We start from the raw sequence: 18174 nt of genomic DNA, 5'->3' as shown, positions 1-18174 counted from the left end.
TATATATATATATTTCACAGTGTGTGGGCACCCCTTCAAATTAGTGGATTTCGCTATGTCAGCCACACCCGTTGCTGTCAGGTGTATAAAATCGAGCAGTTAGTCAGATTTCTGTCCTGCTAGAGCTGCCCTGGTCAGCTGTAAGTGTTGTTATTGTGAAGTGGAAACGTCTAGGAGCAACAACGGCTCAGCCGCTAGGCGGTAGGCCACAAGCTCACAGAACAGCACCGCAGAGTGCTGACGCGCGTAGCGCATAAAAATAGTCTGTACTCGGTTGCAACACTCACTACCGAGTTTCAAACTGCCTCTGGAAACAACGTCAGCACAATAACTATTCGTCGGGTGGTTCATGAAATGGGTTTCCATGGCCGAGTAGCCGCACACAAGCCTAAGATCACCATGCGCAATGTCAAGCGTCGGCTGGAGTGGTGTAAACCTCGCCGCCATTGGACTGGAGCAGGGGAAATGAGTTATCTGGAGTGATGAATCACTCTTCACCATGTGGCAGTCCGACGGACAAATCTGGGTTTGACGGATGCCAGTAGAACGCTACCTGCCCGAACGCATAGTCCCAACTGTAAAGTTTGGTGTAGGAGGAATAATGGTCTGGGGCTGTTTTTCTTGGTCAGGCTAGGCCCCTTAGTTCCAGTGAATGGAAATATTAACGCTACAGCATACAATTACATTCTAGACGATTCTGTGCTTCCAACTTGACTGGCCTGCACATAGCCCTGACCTCAACCCCATTGAACACCTTTGGGATGAATTGGAACACTGACTGCGAGCCAGGCCTAATCGCCCAACATCAGTGCCCGACTTCACCAATGCTATTGTGGCTGAATGAAAGCAAGTCCCAGCAGCAATGTTCGAACATCTAGTGGAAAGCCTTCCCAGAAGAGTGGAGGCTGTTATAGCATGAGCTAAAATGTGTTAGGGCCTCAACTATAACGTGCGAACGATAAGTGATGCTGGAACATTGCTGTCTGTATCAGATCTGTAGTGCTAGGCTACATTGACAACAATAAATATGAATCAGCCAAAGAAGCCACATTGCTAAATACAAAATAGTTTTTCTCCGAGTCTTGATGTTGAATTGCAACACACGTTGTTATGTCTGACAAGATTGGGTATGTACGGTAGGGTAATTTGTAACCTCTGCCACAGCATGTCGCACCAGGCCATAAGCCTGAACATGCTAGTTTACAGTGGCCAGGTCACCGCAACTCAACCCACAAACAACGAGACCAGATAATGAGGAACTTGTGTTGCAACAGATTCCAGTCGTGTCAAATGTCCCTATGGTTGATCAAAATAAAAAATAAAAATCAGACAAGTCTCTCATTGTGGGAATAAAAACAAGTGTAAAAGATCTGTCCAATTCATTACACGTGACATCTGTGCCACTGCCTGGCACCCCCTGCAGAAAGGGATGTAAAGGAAACCGTGGAGAAACCACTGACGTTGGGCTAAACATTTATTTTCACAGCAGTGCTGCTTGTAAGCAGTGGATTTTCAGTTGGGCTGCTTCCAAAGAGTTGTTCATCACAAATGTAGAGACGAATGGGACCTAAAAAGCTGTCCTTCCCCCTTCCTCTGCAATCTGACAGGGAGATATGTAGCTCCTAAAATAAGAGCCGATTCCACACTTCAGCCCCAGTCACTTCAATATCTCACAGCATGAGGCCAGAAATGATAAAGCTCAGCACTTCTCTAATTAGACTGTGACAAACGCAAGTGCCACAAGCACACACACTACAAAATAAAATATACATAGGCCTTCAGTGGGGGAAAAAAGTATTTAGTCAGCCACCAATTGTGCAAGTTCTCCCACTTAAAAAGATGAGAGAGGCCTGTAATTTTTATCATAGGTACACGTCAACTATGACAGACAAAATGAGAAGAAAAAAATCCAGAAAATCACATTGTAGGATTTTTTATGAATTTATTTGCAAATTATGGTGGAAAATAAGTATTTGGTCAATAACAAAAGTTTCTCAATACTTTGTTATATACCCTTTGTTGGCAATGACACAGGTCAAACATTTTCTGTAAGTCTTCACAAGGTTTTCACACACTGTTGCTGGTATTTTGGCCCATTCCTCCATGCAGATCTCCTCTAGAGCAGTGATGTTTTGGGGCTGTCGCTGGGCAACACGGACTTTCAACTCCCTCCAAAGATTTTCTATGGGGGTTGAGATCTGGAGACTGGCTAGGCCACTCCAGGACCTTGAAATGCTTCTTACGAAGCCACTCCTTCGTTGCCCGGGCGGTGTGTTTGGGATCATTGTCATGCTGAAAGACCCAGCCACGTTTCATCTTCAATGCCCTTGCTGATGGAAGGAGGTTTTCACTCAAAATCTCACGATACATGGCCCCATTCATTTTTTCCTTTACACGGATCAGTCGTCCTGGTCCCTTTGCAGAAAAAACAGCCCCAAAGCATGATGTTTCCACCCCCATGCTTCACAGTAGGTATGGTGTTCTTTGGATGCAACTCAGCATTCTTTGTCCTCCAAACACAACGAGTTGAGTTTTTACCAAAAAGTTCTATTTTGGTTTCATCTGACCATATGACATTCTCCCAATCCTCTTCTGGATCATCCAAATGCACTCTAGCAAACTTCAGACGGGCCTGGACATGTACTGGCTTAAGCAGGGGGACACGTCTGGCACTGCAGGATTTGAGTCCCTGGCGGCGTAGTGTGTTACTGATGGTAGGCTTTGTTACTTTGGTCCCAGCTCTCTGCAGGTCATTCACTAGGTCCCCCCGTGTGGTTCTGGGATTTTTGCTCACCGTTCTTGTGATCATTTTGACCCCACGGGGTGAGATCTTGCATGGAGCCCCAGATCGAGGGAGATTATCAGTGGTCTTTTATGTCTTCCATTTCCTAATAATTGCTCCCACAGTTGATTTCTTCAAACCAAGCTGCTTACCTAATGCAGATTCAGTCTTCCCAGCCTGGTGCAGGTCTACAATTTTGTTTCTGGTGTCCTTTGACAGGTCTTTGGTCTTGGCCATAGTGGAGTTTGGAGTGTGACTGTTTGAGGTTGTGGACAGGTGTCTTTTATACTGATAACAAGTTCAAACAGGTGCCATTAATACAGGTAACGAGTGGAGGACATAGGAGCCTCTTAAAGAAGGAGTTACAGGTCTGTGAGAGCCAGAAATCTTGCTTGTTTGTAGGTGACCAAATACTTATTTTCCACCATAATTTGCAAATAAATTCATTAAAAATCCTACAATGTGATTTTCTGGAGAGAAAATTTTTCATTTTGTCTGTCATAGTTGATGTGTACCTATGATGAAAATTACAGGCCTCTCAACTTTTTAAGTGGGAGAACTTGCACAATTGGTGGCTGACTAAATACTTTTTTCCCCCCACTGTATATGATTGTGTAGGGCAACCCAATAAGTTGCATCTCCCACAATGGATAGTCCTACTGCAGCACACAACAGTACCTACAACACACCTACCATAGCAGGGCATGGGCTAGCCAAGTACCTTAACTCCATGATGATTTCATCCACGGAGTTGAGCGCAGACCAGAGTTCTTGAAATTACCTCAGACTTAAAAACATTTAAATTCTTAAACCCTTACCATGTAGGCCTACCTATGTTTGTCCTCTTTTGTTGCATGCTTTTTTGTTTGCTGAAATCCATACCTTTTAATAAAACGTTAATCAAATACAACCGCCGACTGATTCCTTATTGCTGTTGCTCTAAGATAGAAACTCAGCACAAATGTGCCAATTCAATTGCAACAAGGTAACAGTCAGTGGTTGTATTTGATGAATGTTTTATTTAAGAATTGTGGTTTTAGGTACACAGTAAGGTTAAGAATTTACATTTTAAGTATCGACTGCATAGCGACTCAAAGGAGTCTGAGGTTTCTTTCAAAAACTCTACACTAAAAAAAATGCCCTTAACTTTTGTTCTATCATATTTTGTTAACATTACACAATCAATTCATGTTTTATGGCGGAATGATATTGTCTGTGGTAGAATTGACTGAACCACTAATTCCTATGATTAACGGTGTTAAAAAGCGTTAAATAACTAATACGTGAAAACTATATTTTAATGTGATTTCTTTATTTTGTCGTTATAACAAGGTTGGTAGCAACGTGAAAATCGTTGTGGAAATCTGTTGCAGCTCAAGACGACTACAAAACCCACAATACAATGGGCTGGCTGGCTTGCTAGCAACCAAATGTAGCTACACACAATAATACCAAAGTCAATATCAGCATGTGAAGTAGCTAGCTAGCTGTAAAATCGCTTAAACAAACTGGACTATCCATTTAGGCATCTATGTCACAGAGTTCAACTGCCTCTGCCCAGAGCAAGTGCAGAGTACGTTGCTATGGCAACAATGGCCTTTCCCAGGTTTCCCACAGGGCGCATTGCGAGATGGTACTTGAAGGAGAAACTGAGTTGAATGATTTGGTACACTGTTTAGATTGAGCTCATCTAAGCGAAATATATACATTGTCATGATGATATAGACGGCAGGATGTGTTCTAGACAAGTATGCCCATACCATCTATTGGATGATTTGGCGATCTGGAGTGCAGGTAATGGTTTTAAAAGCGTTATGAAATGTGATAGGGGATAACATACCATCTCCAGTGACTAGAACCATGGAGCTATGATGCATTCCTACACAATTTCCTGATTTCACAGATGGACCACTTAGAAGTGAAATCATGGGCTTTTTTTTTTTAACTGATAGAACATAGGCTTAAAAAATTGACAGGAGTTTCATGACTTATTTCTGGGGGTGGATTATCCCTTTAACTCTGTGGAACTTGATGTGTACCAGATTAATTCATGTAGAAATTAATTGAACAAATTTCCTTTGGTCAAAGAGAGTATTTTGGGGGAGCAAAGCTCATTAGAGAGCTCATTAGAGCTTTGCAACCGTACATTTGTACATTGACATTTTGGTCATTTATCATTTAGCAGACACTTATCGAGAACGACTTCAGTCAGTGCATTCAACTAAGTTAAATAAACAACCACAGGTAAAAAGTAGAACGTTTATGTAACAGTCACTGTCATTGTAGTTAAACTGGTCTGTTAGTTAGTTCACTGTACTATACTGTTTACTGCTGGCGTAGGAGCTGGCAGAGAAGCTCATAGAAGAGAAAGAAGCAGATGGGAGCACAAAGCTCCCTTCACTATACCATTGTTATTTGGAAATAACTTTTGAATGCAAAGAAGTGCATTTTTCATTTAGGCCTAGTAGTTAGGACAAACAACTCAAAGTGCTAAAACTGATAACATTAATTTCAAATTATTATTTCTCAATTCAAGTGTTTCAATAACAATTTTTAAAAGTAGATCTGTATTAATAATTTCATGTACAAATAATCTGTTTCCATTAGGTGTAACTACTGTCCAAAATGTAAGTATGTCGATCCAAATACATTTTGTTTTTGTGTAGTCTGAGCTCAACTCTGTGGATGAAAGGCATGGGCTAGCCTTATTCAGAAGAGGCACGTGAGATTAATTATTTCATGAGAACACCAATTAGAAAACCATAGTCAATGAACATTTTGTTTATGACCACATGCTTATGTGGTTTAAAAGAACATCCTAATTGGAGCTCAGAATATAATTTAATAATAATAATATGCCATTTAGCAGACGCTTTTATCCAAAGCGACTTACAGTCATGCGTGCATACATTTTTTTTTGTGTATGGGTGGTCCCGGGGATCGAACCCACTACCTTGGCGTTACAAGCGCCGTGCTCTACCAGCTGAGCTACAGAGGACCAGAATGATGACGCAAAAACATTTGACAGGTGCTAGATAGGTAGGTTTCACATCTGCTATGCTATACCTGCCACAGGCTGGCCAAAGAACTTTAGTGTGGCCTTGATAGAAATGCATTACAATTATTCCGGGAATGATATTGCATTCATCATTGTAAGCAAGTGAACTGGCTTAGTTGGGAAAATAGGCTAACCAGTATGCAAATATTTCTCTACATTATGAGATTAATGGTAATTGTTTTCAGGTCAGGTATATCGTTATTCATTACTTGGCTAGATTGATGATTAACAACAACCTAGGTTACTTGGAACATCCTGACCCTAACATCTAGCCCCTTAATTTGCATCAGCTGCAACAAGTTGAATAGAAACTTGAGCACTGGTGATGGACGCAGCAGGAAGGAAATATACCCAGGTCGTTTTAAAACACTATTTTGGTTTGCTAACTAGGCGTCAATGAACAATACACAGAACAATTTGAGTGAATATAAAAAAGATTCCGTACTGGTTCGTGGGCGGCGCTGAGAGGGGGAAGACCACCTCCTCTTCCTCGTATTCAGGTCCATCCTGCATGTCGCTTTCATCCACAGTTCCGAGTCCCCCGTAGCCTGGAGGCGGTGGGGGAGGTGGTGGCAGAGGGGGGAAGACACTCGGCCCGTCGGTACCCGCTGAGGTGGGTGACATCCGGATGCCGGATCCCTCCGAGGTGGGGGAGTAGCACACACTGCCAATGGTCCCTGAGCTTGTTCCTATTGGTCCTAGAATAAATGCGTGTCCGCCACTCCCTGTAGCAGACAAGGCAGGTCCGGCAATTTCTCCTCCAGACACGGGGTAAATCATACTTATATCAGGGGGGGAGTCCGGGGAGGTGTTCGACGGGTGGCGGAGGTTTGTTGCAGCTCCCTGGCCCAAATCAGTGACCCGCACTCTGGTCGGCTTGGGATAATACGAATAATGGGCCGGCTCTGGGCCTCCGCCGCCTGCCACCCCTGTCGAGACAGAGCCCGTATCCTCGCTACTGACCTCCGCAGCAATCATTTTAGGAAAATGCGTAGAGGGGAATAAGTCAAGAAGGGAACCTGCCCTTCCCCTCTAGTCTTGCAGCACCCCCTCGCTGTTTGGGTTGGTAAAAAAACAACACCAAAAGTTTATTGGAAAACACGTTTACAGTAGCCAGTTAGCGCTAGTTAGTGGCTAGCAAACGCTAGCTAATAACGCACACTCGTTAGCTAAACTCTAGCCAAAGCTAGTTAGCTACAGTAGCTAGCTATGAAGATACGATTTGCTCTGTCTAAGTCTTCATTTTCATGAGAGTAAAGTTCAGCTAGAATTGAGGTTTTGAAAATAACGTTTAAATACCTGAAGGAGAGGCAGATTACGTATTTAATTCCTTTTTCCCTAGTCCTGCCTGCTCCCTCGGCTGCCAGCAGTCTACTTGTCGGTAAGTATTGTTTTGTCGTCACTGCCTGTGTGTGAAATCCTGTATTTGTGCTGTTGTTGTTTTGCGCCTACGGAGTTCCCAAATGTCTCACGTTGCCACCACAAACGGCCCCCTCTGTCACCTGAGCCTCTGGTGGACTTAGTTTAACCGATGTACCCCACCAAGTGAGGAAATTACAGCACTTCTTTCTCGATTACCGGGCTGGAGGCTTGCTGCCGCCGCTGTTCGCTCCCTCCCTCTCCCCCACTCCGCTCCGGGTGAGTGCTCGCTAACGCGCAGGCCCAGCCAAGGGAGTACCGAGTAAATGCACTGCACGAGCTGCATCCATGATATCTGCTATCGGTGGTCAGGAAGTAAAAAGTAGTCTCAAAGCTGTCTCTAAATGGACACCCGATTACACTACAATCACCCCATTAAAAGGAGGAAATCATCATAGCTACCATTCATATGGTATGTTTGGTACGCGTTACCTTTGAATAATGATTCAGAACCACACATCGTACTGTGTGATACGCGACCCTTTCAATGGTGATTTTAACTGAGACTGCGTGCGCATGTTCATCATAGAAGCCAAACCCAACGTTCCCCGGGAGTTTTTAGTGTAAAATTCCTGGGTTTTGCGGGAAATTGTCTTTGAGCTTTTGATCGGGAGTGTACCGTGTAATATTTACAGGTAAGGAAAGTTCCTCTACAACTTAATTTTGTCATTGGCAAGTATAGTCTATCGTATTTAGATTTAGCATGATTCTTATAAAAGCATGCTTGAATTATAACTTAGCTGTTTAGACCCTGATTTTCATAGTTTCATAGCCTCTGAGTTAGCTAGTATTGCCAAAATAATTGTAGTTACAGTAGCTACCAATAAAAAAAGATTAGCTAGCTATCCTCATCACATTGTAGTTACATGTAATTTCTCTGTTCCCACTCAATGATGACTTCGCCCATCACTGGAAGGTATGTTCAACAATTACCTTGAATGTTTTTCTCAAGATCAGGGGCGACCTGTCATTCAGGGCAGGTGGGGCAGAGCCCCAATTTCTTTTTTGGGGGGGCTGCCATAGAGTTACATTAGAAGTGCCCATCCAAGAAGGCTCAAGGTTGTTGGCCACAGATAAAATGACATCAAATCACATGATATCTAAAGTAGCTTTGATTGGACTGATCATGTCAACATCATACTTTTAAAATCTTAGCTAGCAGTCATCATTATGAATCAAGTCGACAATCTACTGGCAAATCCTTTTTAGTCCTTGTCATTGGCAAGTATAGTCTATCGTATTTAGATTTAGCATGATTCTTATAAAAGCATGCTTGAATTATAACTTAGCTGTTTAGACCCTGATTTTCATAGTTTCATAGCCTCTGAGTTAGCTAGTATTGCCAAAATAATTGTAGTTACAGTAGCTACCAATAAAAAAAGATTAGCTAGCTATCCTCATCACATTGTAGTTACATGTAATTTCTCTGTTCCCACTCAATGATGACTTCGCCCATCACTGGAAGGTATGTTCAACAATTACCTTGAATGTTTTTCTCAAGATCAGGGGCGACCTGTCATTCAGGGCAGGTGGGGCAGAGCCCCAATTTCTTTTTTGGGGGGGCTGCCATAGAGTTACATTAGAAGTGCCCATCCAAGAAGGCTCAAGGTTGTTGGCCACAGATAAAATGACATCAAATCACATGATATCTAAAGTAGCTTTGATTGGACTGATCATGTCAACATCATACTTTTAAAATCTTAGCTAGCAGTCATCATTATGAATCAAGTCGACAATCTACTGGCAAATCCTTTTTAGTCCTTGTCATATGAAGAGAAATTATAGTTAAAACGTATCAGTGCTCATCGGCCATTGGACATAAACATTACACAACAAGTTGGAAATCGCAAATTCAACAATGAGTGGTTTGAAAGGAATCAGTGGCTAACTGCAAGCATTGCAAAGCAATCACTAGCCTGCTATTCAGTGGAGTGGCTGTGTTGTCCCAAATCTGGGATTAAGGGTCTCTTTTCCAAATTTAAAATGATAAACATTCAACATTGGCCATGCTGTCAATGAAGCATGATTTGTGTCGCGCTCAAAACAACTGTTAACTCAGAACTGCGAAAACTTGACTTCAGTGAGTTCAAGACACCTGGGAACTCGGGGAAAAAACGAGCTCCGACTGGGAAAATACGTTTTGAACGGTCATCCAACTTGGAATTGTAAATCCGGAACTCAGGCCTCTTTCTAGAGCTACGACCCGAAGATCACTGACGTCATCATCAATCGACCTTGTTTTTTTACCAAGTTCCCATAAATCCAGAGAATACCAGACTTTGATGACAAAATTTGCCCACAAAGGACCGCTGCACCACCTTCCTGTTCAAGTGAGCACAGCACAACAAGGTGTGTCCAAAAATGTCTTGCATGCTGCTGCATAAATATATAATAAATATAATACATTTTTTCCCCACCAAGATTTGCATGCTAAAATCGCCTCTGGTCAAAATAATAAGTAAAACAGTTCAACAGGTGAAATATTTAATCAGATTAGCTAACTACTTGTCATTAGGCTTTTAAAGGGGAAATCAGCAGTTTCTACATACATCTTTGGACTTATAAATTAATGATATGTACCCATTGATTCTTGAAGAAAATAACTTATAAATGCCTAATGAGCTTAGTTCAACTGTCATAACCCACCAGAACCCCAAATATAAGATAGTTTTTTACTCCAATATTTGTAAACAAAGTAAATGTAAACAAACACTGTATAGCCTAAAGCTATATCATGGATGGTCAGTCCTTGCATCCATAGCTCTGTCTAAGAATTTGAGAGTGGTAACATTTCTCCAGCCCCGTCCCATAGCTTTTTACCGAAACAGGGACATGGAAGAAACTTAATTTATTCTACAGCTGATTGCCGCTTTAAGTGCTTTTCATTTGCTTCATATTGTAACCTGCAGTAGGCTATCTATGTGAGTGAAGTATAATGAAAAGACTAGCTCCTACTGCCCTGACCAAGGGCATTTGGTCTTGCTGGCAAAGGCTAATCCCCTGTCAGTTAGACCAAAAGGCCTGAAGGCTCTTATTCAAAGACTAGGAAACACTTACATACACCCATGTTACAATTTAATATTGAATATATATTTGTTGTAGGAAGACACCTCATAAGGGATAACATCAGGAGCATCCTTGTGTCTTATCATGAACGGGGTATGAAAAGGAGGTCCTCAGCCCTGGTGACGGAGGCTGCAGGAGCTACGTGACTACCTGTGTCTGTAGTTAAGGTATGAAATGGAGGGAGGGGGTGGGGGTGAGAGGGAGGTGGAATTAGGGACATGTGACTACAGGGTTGGTGGAGTTTGAGGGGTTAGTGGCAAGAGGGGATTGGGGGGACAAATTGATTTTGGGGAGAGTGGGGAGAGAAAAAGGCTGCGTTCTGATACCCTGCATCCAGAAGTGTTCACACTTTCATTTCACCTCATGCATTTAAAAGCATTGGATTGATGCAAGCATAATGGGGAGACATTCCACCACAGCACAAGACTACTGAACGACCCCAGGCCAAGTGTTTTCTTTCCTAACCCACTGTATTATTAAAATATTGTGATAAAAATGATTAACAATCCACCACCTAAAACACTGCAGATTAGGCAGGATCAGGCAAAAGCGTAAAATCATGTTTAATTACGGTCTGCCGTTTAATTACGGTCTGCCTATAACTTGTTTTGCGCAGAGGTGCTGAAGGGGAAAGGTATGTATTCTCAGATTAATGTTTATTCCAACATAAAAAAGGTATGGAGAGGTCATTCTGATGTGAAATGTTGAGAATTGCTCTATCACTTTCACCTCTCCATTCCATAATGCATCTTTCCACAATAATCATTTTTAAGTAAAAAAAATATGATATATTCCTAATTTCAAATAAAACTGTTTCCTTCTGGATTATTTTTAAAGGGTTTTTTAAAGTAAGAGTATTATTTAAACAATTATATTAATTCATTTTAATTTGGCGGACACCTTTCAGGACACTCAAGGATATCTTACATTAAAAGTAGGGCTACATAAAATGAAGTGTGATACATAAAGTCATAAAATTAAGTGCATCAATCAACAGTGCAATATAAAATCGAAACAATTTAAAATCAAAGGACCAGACAAAAGAGGGAGGGTTTGGGAAGAGGATACAAACCTGGGTAAGGGTTTGGTTTAAGGTGGTAGGCTACCCGGTTTAGGGTAAGGGTTTGGTTTAAGGTGGTAGGTTACCCGGTTTAGGGTAAGGGTTTTGTTTACGGTGGTAGGGTACCCGATTTAGGGTAAGGGTTTGGTTTAAGGTGGTAGGGTTGGGAATAGGAGCTAAAGGCCCGGGCACCCATGGTGGAATGGGGGGGAGACAAGGAGACCAGCAGAGGAGGAGTGGAGGGAGCGGGAGGGGGCATATATTGGGAGAAGGTCAGAGAGGTAGGTGGGTGCCAGGTTGTGGAGGGCTTTGTAGGTGAGGAGGAGTATTTTAAAGTTAATACAGGATTGCACAGGGAGCCAGGATTGGTTTGATGTGTTCAGTTGATCTGGTGCTGGTGTGGATTCTGGCAGCAGTTCAAAACCAGTTGGAGTCTATTGATGAGTTTGGTGGGGATCTGGTGAGGAGAGTGTTACAGTAGTCTAGTCGGGAAGTAACGAAGGCATGGATAAGGGTTTTGGTGCTGGAGTGTGACAGTAAGGGGTGGAGCCTGGAGATATTGCGGAGGTGGAAGAATGCTGTCCGGGTGCTGGTTTTTATGTGGGGCTTGAAAGAGAGGGAACTATCCAGGGAGACACAGAGGCTTTTGACTTGTGTTTACAGAGGGACTGGGAAACCATCTGTGGTGATGCTTGGAGAGAGTGGATTTGGAGCTGATGAGCATGACCTCTGTCTTGTTGCTGTTGATTCTGAGGAGGTTCATCCTCATCCAGCTCCGGATGTCGTGAAGGCAGCTGATGAGGGAGGGGAGTGGTGGGTTTGGTGGAGAGGTAGAGCTGAGTGTCATCAGCATAGCAGTGGAAGTGAACTTTGTGACGTTGCATGATCTCGCCCAGGGGTAGGGGGAATATGGATTCTTCTGACAATAAGCATTCATGGTTGAGGAAGGTTTTTGCACATTAATGAGTGATTTACAGGAATGACGTCCATGGTTTGAATCATAAGTGAAATGTGTTCAGAAATCTATTACTTAAAAATATGCGGCTCACTACAAATCACTTATCAATCCATAATAGTTCAGCAGTTGTGAGATTGATGCCTACAGTAAGCAGTAATGGCAGTGTATCTAGTCACACAACATCAAGCTGCCCTCAAATCTATATAACTAGTACACAGGGATAAATGCAGTATCAACATTGTTCTGAAACATGTTGGCTGGAGTTGTGCTGTTATCTAACAACCAATACCGCTTTACTGTAATTGCATAGCGGTTACATAGGAGTAAGTACAAAGTGTTGCCATGTTTCGTAATTCATTTCCAAGTGAACAGTAAGAAAGCATTTTTATCCAGCCCGGCACTATCACACCTGAATTGACTGGCCAACGAATCACAAAGCCCTTGATACAGCCTAATGCAATTAGTTGTGTCTGATGTGCCTGAGCTAGATTACAAATAGACAGTAGATTTATTTTCTGAAGCACCAATATCTTTCAGCACCAATATTGGAGAGTAATATCTCTATAATCACCATTGGAGCGCTCCGCAATAATATCACACAATCTTCAGCGCTAACGCTCACACAATGATCCTATCACCAATATATACTTATTAGCATTCACTTTAAATTAGAAACAGCAATACATACAAAATGCATAGGTTTAGGGAGGCATGCCCAGGGAGAAGGAGAGCTGATCCTGGCTGGAGGTCATACTTTTGCCATACTTAAGATTCAACTACCAGGGTGCAATTACTGGAAATTTAGTCTAAGTCACCTTCACTTCTCTTGTCCTCTCAAGGCACTCCAAACTTTACAAATAATGGAAATCTTCTGGCCACTGGGAAACACTGGAAATGTATAGGGAAAACCCCACCCACCAATAACGAGACGCACCTGGGCGCAATCACAGTTAGGTGACGCATGTCACACCAAAAAACAGTCGACTTGGGTATTCCGTAATGTTTACAGTGCCTTGCAAAAGTATTCATCCCCCTTGGCGTTTTTCCTATTTTGTTGCATTACAACCTGTGATTTAAATGGATTTTCATTTGGATTTAATGTAATGGACATACACAAAATAGTCCAAATTGGTGAAGTGAAATGAAAAAAATTACTTGTTTCCAAAAATTATCTAAAATAAAAACGGAAAAGTGGTGTGTGCATATGTATTCACCCCCTTTGCTATGAAGCCCCTAAATAAGATCTGGTGCAACCAATTACCTTCAGAAGTCACATAATTAGTTAGATTGCACACATGTGGACTTTATTTAAGTGTCACATGATCTCAGTATATATACACCTGTTCTGAAAGGCCGCAGAGTCTGCAACACCACTAAGCAAGGGGCACCACCAAGCAAGCGGCACCATGAAGACCAAGTAGCTCTCCAAACAGGTCAGGGACAAAGTTGTGGAGAAGTACAGATCAGGGTTGGGTTATAAAAAAATATCAGAAACTTTGAACATTCCAGGGAGCACCATTAAATCCATTATAAAAAAATGGAAAGAATATGGCACCACAACAAACCTGCCAAGAGAGGGCCGCCCACCAAAACTCACCGACCAGGCAAGGAGGGCATTAATCAGAGAGGCAGCAAAGAGACCAAAGATAACCCTGAAGGAGCTGCAAAGCTCCACAGCGGAGATTGGAGTATCTGTCCATAGGACCACTTTAAGCCGTACACTCCACAGAGCTGGGCTTTACGGAAGAGTGGCCAGAAAAAAGCCATTGCTTAAAGAAAAAAATAAGCAAACACGTTTGTTGTTCGCCAAAAGCCATGTGGGAGACTCCCCAAACATATGGAAGAAGGTACTCTGGTCAGATGAGACTAAAATTGAGCTTTTTGGCCATCAAGGAAAACGCTATGTCTGGCGCAAACCCAACACTTCTCATCACCCCGAGAACACCATTCCCTCAGTGAAGCATGGTGGTGGCAGCATCATGCTGTGAGGATGTTTTCCATCGGCAGGGACTGAGAAACTGGTCAGAATTGAAGGAATGATGGATGGCGCTAAAAACAGGGAAATTCTTGAGGGAAACCTGTTTCAGTCTTCCAGTGATTTGAGACTGGGACGGAGGTTCACCTTCCAGCAGGACAATGACCCTAAGCATATTGCTAAAGCAACACTCGAGTGGTTTAAGGAGAAACATTTAAATGTCTTGGAATGTCCTAGTCAAATCCCAGACCTCAATCCAATTGAGAATCTGTGATATGACTTAAAGATTGCTTTACACCAGCGGAACCCATCCAACTTGAAGGAGCTGGAGCAGTTTTGCCTTTAAGAATGGGCAAAAATCCCAGTGGCTAGATATATTGAATTGGACCTTTCCTTTGTAGGTAAAGTACTACTGAAAAACAGATTAAAAGCCAGACAATGTAATGATGATAATAATAATAATAATAATAATAAATAATAATAATAATAATAATAATAATAGGTGGGTGCTTATATTTGTCCTATATTATGTCAAGTGTCATTCTGCACCATGACATTTTAATTGTTCATAGGTGTAAACACAACTGGACCACAGGAGGGTCGGAGGAGCCAAGCAGATCTAGTTCAGGCAGTTAAAGACGTCTTCAATTCTAAATTTAGTATGTTTAAAGTGATTTCCTTTCTCACAATAGCAAACAGCAGATACATTTAGTCACATCAATAGATTACGGATACATTTAGTGTTACCAGTAATGTAGTATGTAACATTTGATATATACAGAATGTATGTATGTTATCTATGCCAAGCTCTCTGTGTCTTCCCTGTTAGATGAATGTGGTGGAAAAGGTCGGATCCCCTACCGCTCTTGTGAGGAGTGGACCATCGTCATTAGATGTCTGGGGCATGAGTTAACCATCAAGCGACCGTCATGTTTTGGAAAGAAACGGCTGGAAGACATACTGGCAAAGGCAGGGGACTTCAAATTTGAAATGAGTAGGTGTAAATTAATGACATCTTTGTCTCATTCTATCTTGTTATTGTTCAATTTTCTGATGAAATTATTACTTGACATAACTGAATAGATATTGTAGGCCGGCCCCTGAAATGACTCTTAACAACTGTATGCAAGAGGTTTTATTGTGTGAAAAATAAGTAAGGGAAGCACTGCACAATAATAGATTTTTGTAGATAGAAGTTGCTCTTTTGATAAAGGGGTTAATGTCTCTCTCCCTCTCTGATCATGTGTAGAATAATGCCTTATTAATGGCAGTAATGTCGTGTAACTTATGGTTTTGCCTTGTTATTCAATATACGCCTTTGATATTAATCTTTCAGATCTTTCTTGATAGCCTATTAGTGTAACTTAACAATAATCCTTTTGCACATTGCTCCAGTCCCCCCCAGACGTGGCGAGGGCCAGCCAGGCCCCAGTGGACCTCCAATCCCCCAAAGATGTGGCAAGGGCCAGCCGGGCCCCAGTGGACCTCCAGTCCCATCCAGATATGGTGAGGGCCAGCCGGGCCCCAGTGGACCTCCAGCCCCCCCAAGAAGTGGCGAGGGCCAGCCGGGCCCCAGTGGACCTCCGGGACCCCCCAGACCCCTTGTTACATCCATACCTGATCAGCCGGTGGGTCTACATTCTCCCCAGTCATTTGATGGCCATTTTCAAAAGTCTGTCCAAAATATGCTTCTGCAACCACATTGCAACTATCGAAGACCCTGAAGCAACAACAAAAACAGGGTTGTTGACACCGAAATGTTGAGTTGAGACAAATCAAATTTCAGCTACATTACTGTAGGGGAGGTGTTGAGGGGGCTGAGCTACAAAGTAGTAGTGCCTACCTGTTTGTGAATGCAGGGGAAATGCTATGGGCCATATAACTGCTATGATGTAGAATTAGCAATTTCACATTCTTTGTTTCAGACCTTTGTGGTTTCTTCTGGGTATCCTGCCTTGGATACTTTTCTGGTGGGTCCACTTCTCTTCACTCAACTGATAACCAAAATGCCATATATTTCCTCATTATCCTTGCTGGTTCAGCTAGTAGTCCACTACACCTGTCACTCGTATAAACAACCCTGAACCCATTACAGATGTTTGTATTCAAGACCAAACCTTGACTGAAGTAGCCCACAGTGTCCGAATCTCCAAGTGGAACGCAATTTGCACTTGAAGTCAATTTGCGTGTAAAGAATTAGCTAATGTCGAGCTGAACACATTCCTTGCTGTATTTTGTCTAACCTAAGAATTTATATGTTCCTTTTTAGCTATGTTGTCCTTTACGACATCTTTCAGCAGTTTATATTTCTTTATTGGCACTGGGGACCATTTGCATGCATGGGAAGGTGAGGAGTAGAATGGGCCAAAATGAAGTGTACAAAAATCAAGATGTCTTTGTGGGGTAGGGTCTGCCTGTCTTGCCTGGACCCCCCGGGCCCCCAGAGTCCTGCAGTTGCTGGGTCAGTGGGACCCATAACTGACACTCTTGCCCACGCCATGCTGGTGTCAGATGTGAGTCATAAAAATGTGGTTGTTTGCTTTGTTTTTAATGGTGGGGATTAAGTCACACAAATATGTTGAAATTAAGTGTCCAGTATATTGAAATGAAATGCTTCCATCTCATGAGGATAAGTAATCTACCTGCTGTTTATGTGAGACAGAAAGATGAATGAAAGTAAAATGAATTGTTTTGTTTATGTGTTATGCGTGTGATAGTATTTAACTGCATGGCAGTATGTTAGTATTTTAGTCAATTTCATAACTGGACATTAAATATGCAGTTGGTTATAATGAGTCATAATACATACATTTGTGTTCCAGATAACCCCAGACACCCTGGTGACATTGGACATCTCCCAACTTGATGAACATTTGAAGTAGAACAAATCCTCTTATTAATTTTTTGGTGGTTAATAAAGGGCAGACAGACAAGTTCTCTACTTTCTCCCCTTGTCACTTGCCTTCTTTGTTGCAGTAATGCTGCAATCAGTTGGTTGCATGTACAGTATGTATACATCCTATTCATAATATTGTTAATAAAGATAATATAATTTTTAAACAATCTACACATTCTTTGTTTTTCTTGGCATATAAGTATTCGTATTGCTCATACCAACTGAGCCATATGTTTAAAACTGTCAGCTTTGTCATCCATGGTCCAGATAGAATGACATTTACTGTAAAAGTTTATTATAAATTCTGGAAGCAGTAGGCATAGCACACATGTGGTCCTCTGTAGCTCAGCTGGTAGAGCACGGCGCTTGTAACGCCAAGGTAGTGGGTTCGATCCCCGGGACCACCCATACACAAAAATGTATGCACGCATGACTGTAAGTCGCTTTGGATAAAAGCGTCTGCTAAATGGCATATTATTATTTATTATTACATGCATACTACCTTTTACTCCGTTCACTGTCCTTATTGGCGTTACTTAAAGGACTGTGAAAACAATGAAAATGTCACAATATATGTGTTGATCTATTGCCATGGACGTAGCGTCTTCCTTTCCCAATCTATTGGCAAATGACTTTAAACTGCATGTTTCGCAAATGATGATTTAGCACAGGGTTCCCCAACTGGTTTTATTTGGCCCCTCAAGTTTTCGGACGAATTTTTTGTGTGATTTTTGTTGTCTTAAAAAAAATAAAACATTTTCATTGTTGGACATAAAAGACTGTAAAAACACCAGAAAATGAGCTCCAAGTGATTTTAATTTAATAAATCTGTTCCCAAGTATTCCCACACATAATATAGAGACACGAGATCATACACAAATGTAAGCAAGGTTTGAAATTATTATGTTTTAGTCAATCATATGTTTGGGCTTCTTGCAATAAATATGCAGTCTACAAATT

General features: G+C 41.9%; 1 protein-coding gene and 1 long non-coding RNA gene across 7 annotated transcripts in view; one reads left to right on the top strand and one right to left on the bottom strand.

Moving 5' to 3' along the window:
* LOC121550226 (ras GTPase-activating protein 1-like) overlaps window positions 1-7222 on the bottom strand; it is a 67217-nt gene extending 59995 nt beyond the window's left edge. For 2 of the 3 annotated variants that reach the window (XM_045226784.1, XM_045226783.1), the window contains exon 1: window positions 6286-6818. In XM_045226784.1, the coding sequence (XP_045082719.1) occupies window positions 6286-6818 (533 nt within the window). Of the gene's footprint in view, window positions 1-6285; window positions 6895-7139 lie in introns of those variants that run through there. The other variant, XM_045226782.1, reaches the window with a different exon arrangement.
* A 376-nt stretch (window positions 7223-7598) lies between these two features.
* On the top strand, window positions 7599-17385 carry LOC121550228. Of its 4 annotated transcripts, XR_006661957.1 has the most exons (8): window positions 7599-7894; window positions 10362-10492; window positions 14891-14977; window positions 15148-15312; window positions 15714-15946; window positions 16244-16288; window positions 16726-16831; window positions 17141-17385. It is a non-coding gene; the product is annotated as an uncharacterized LOC121550228 (long non-coding RNA). The 4 variants fall into 4 exon arrangements; XR_006661958.1 differs by lacking the exon at window positions 14891-14977; XR_006661960.1 differs by lacking the exons at window positions 10362-10492; window positions 14891-14977 and having other exon boundaries at window positions 7811-7894.
* The last annotated feature ends 789 nt before the right edge of the window (window positions 17386-18174 follow it).

The sequence above is a fragment of the Coregonus clupeaformis genome, chromosome 18, assembly GCF_020615455.1.
Source record: "Coregonus clupeaformis isolate EN_2021a chromosome 18, ASM2061545v1, whole genome shotgun sequence".
Taxonomy (NCBI): domain Eukaryota; kingdom Metazoa; phylum Chordata; class Actinopteri; order Salmoniformes; family Salmonidae; genus Coregonus; species Coregonus clupeaformis.
This window is presented reverse-complemented; position numbering and strand designations above follow the sequence as displayed.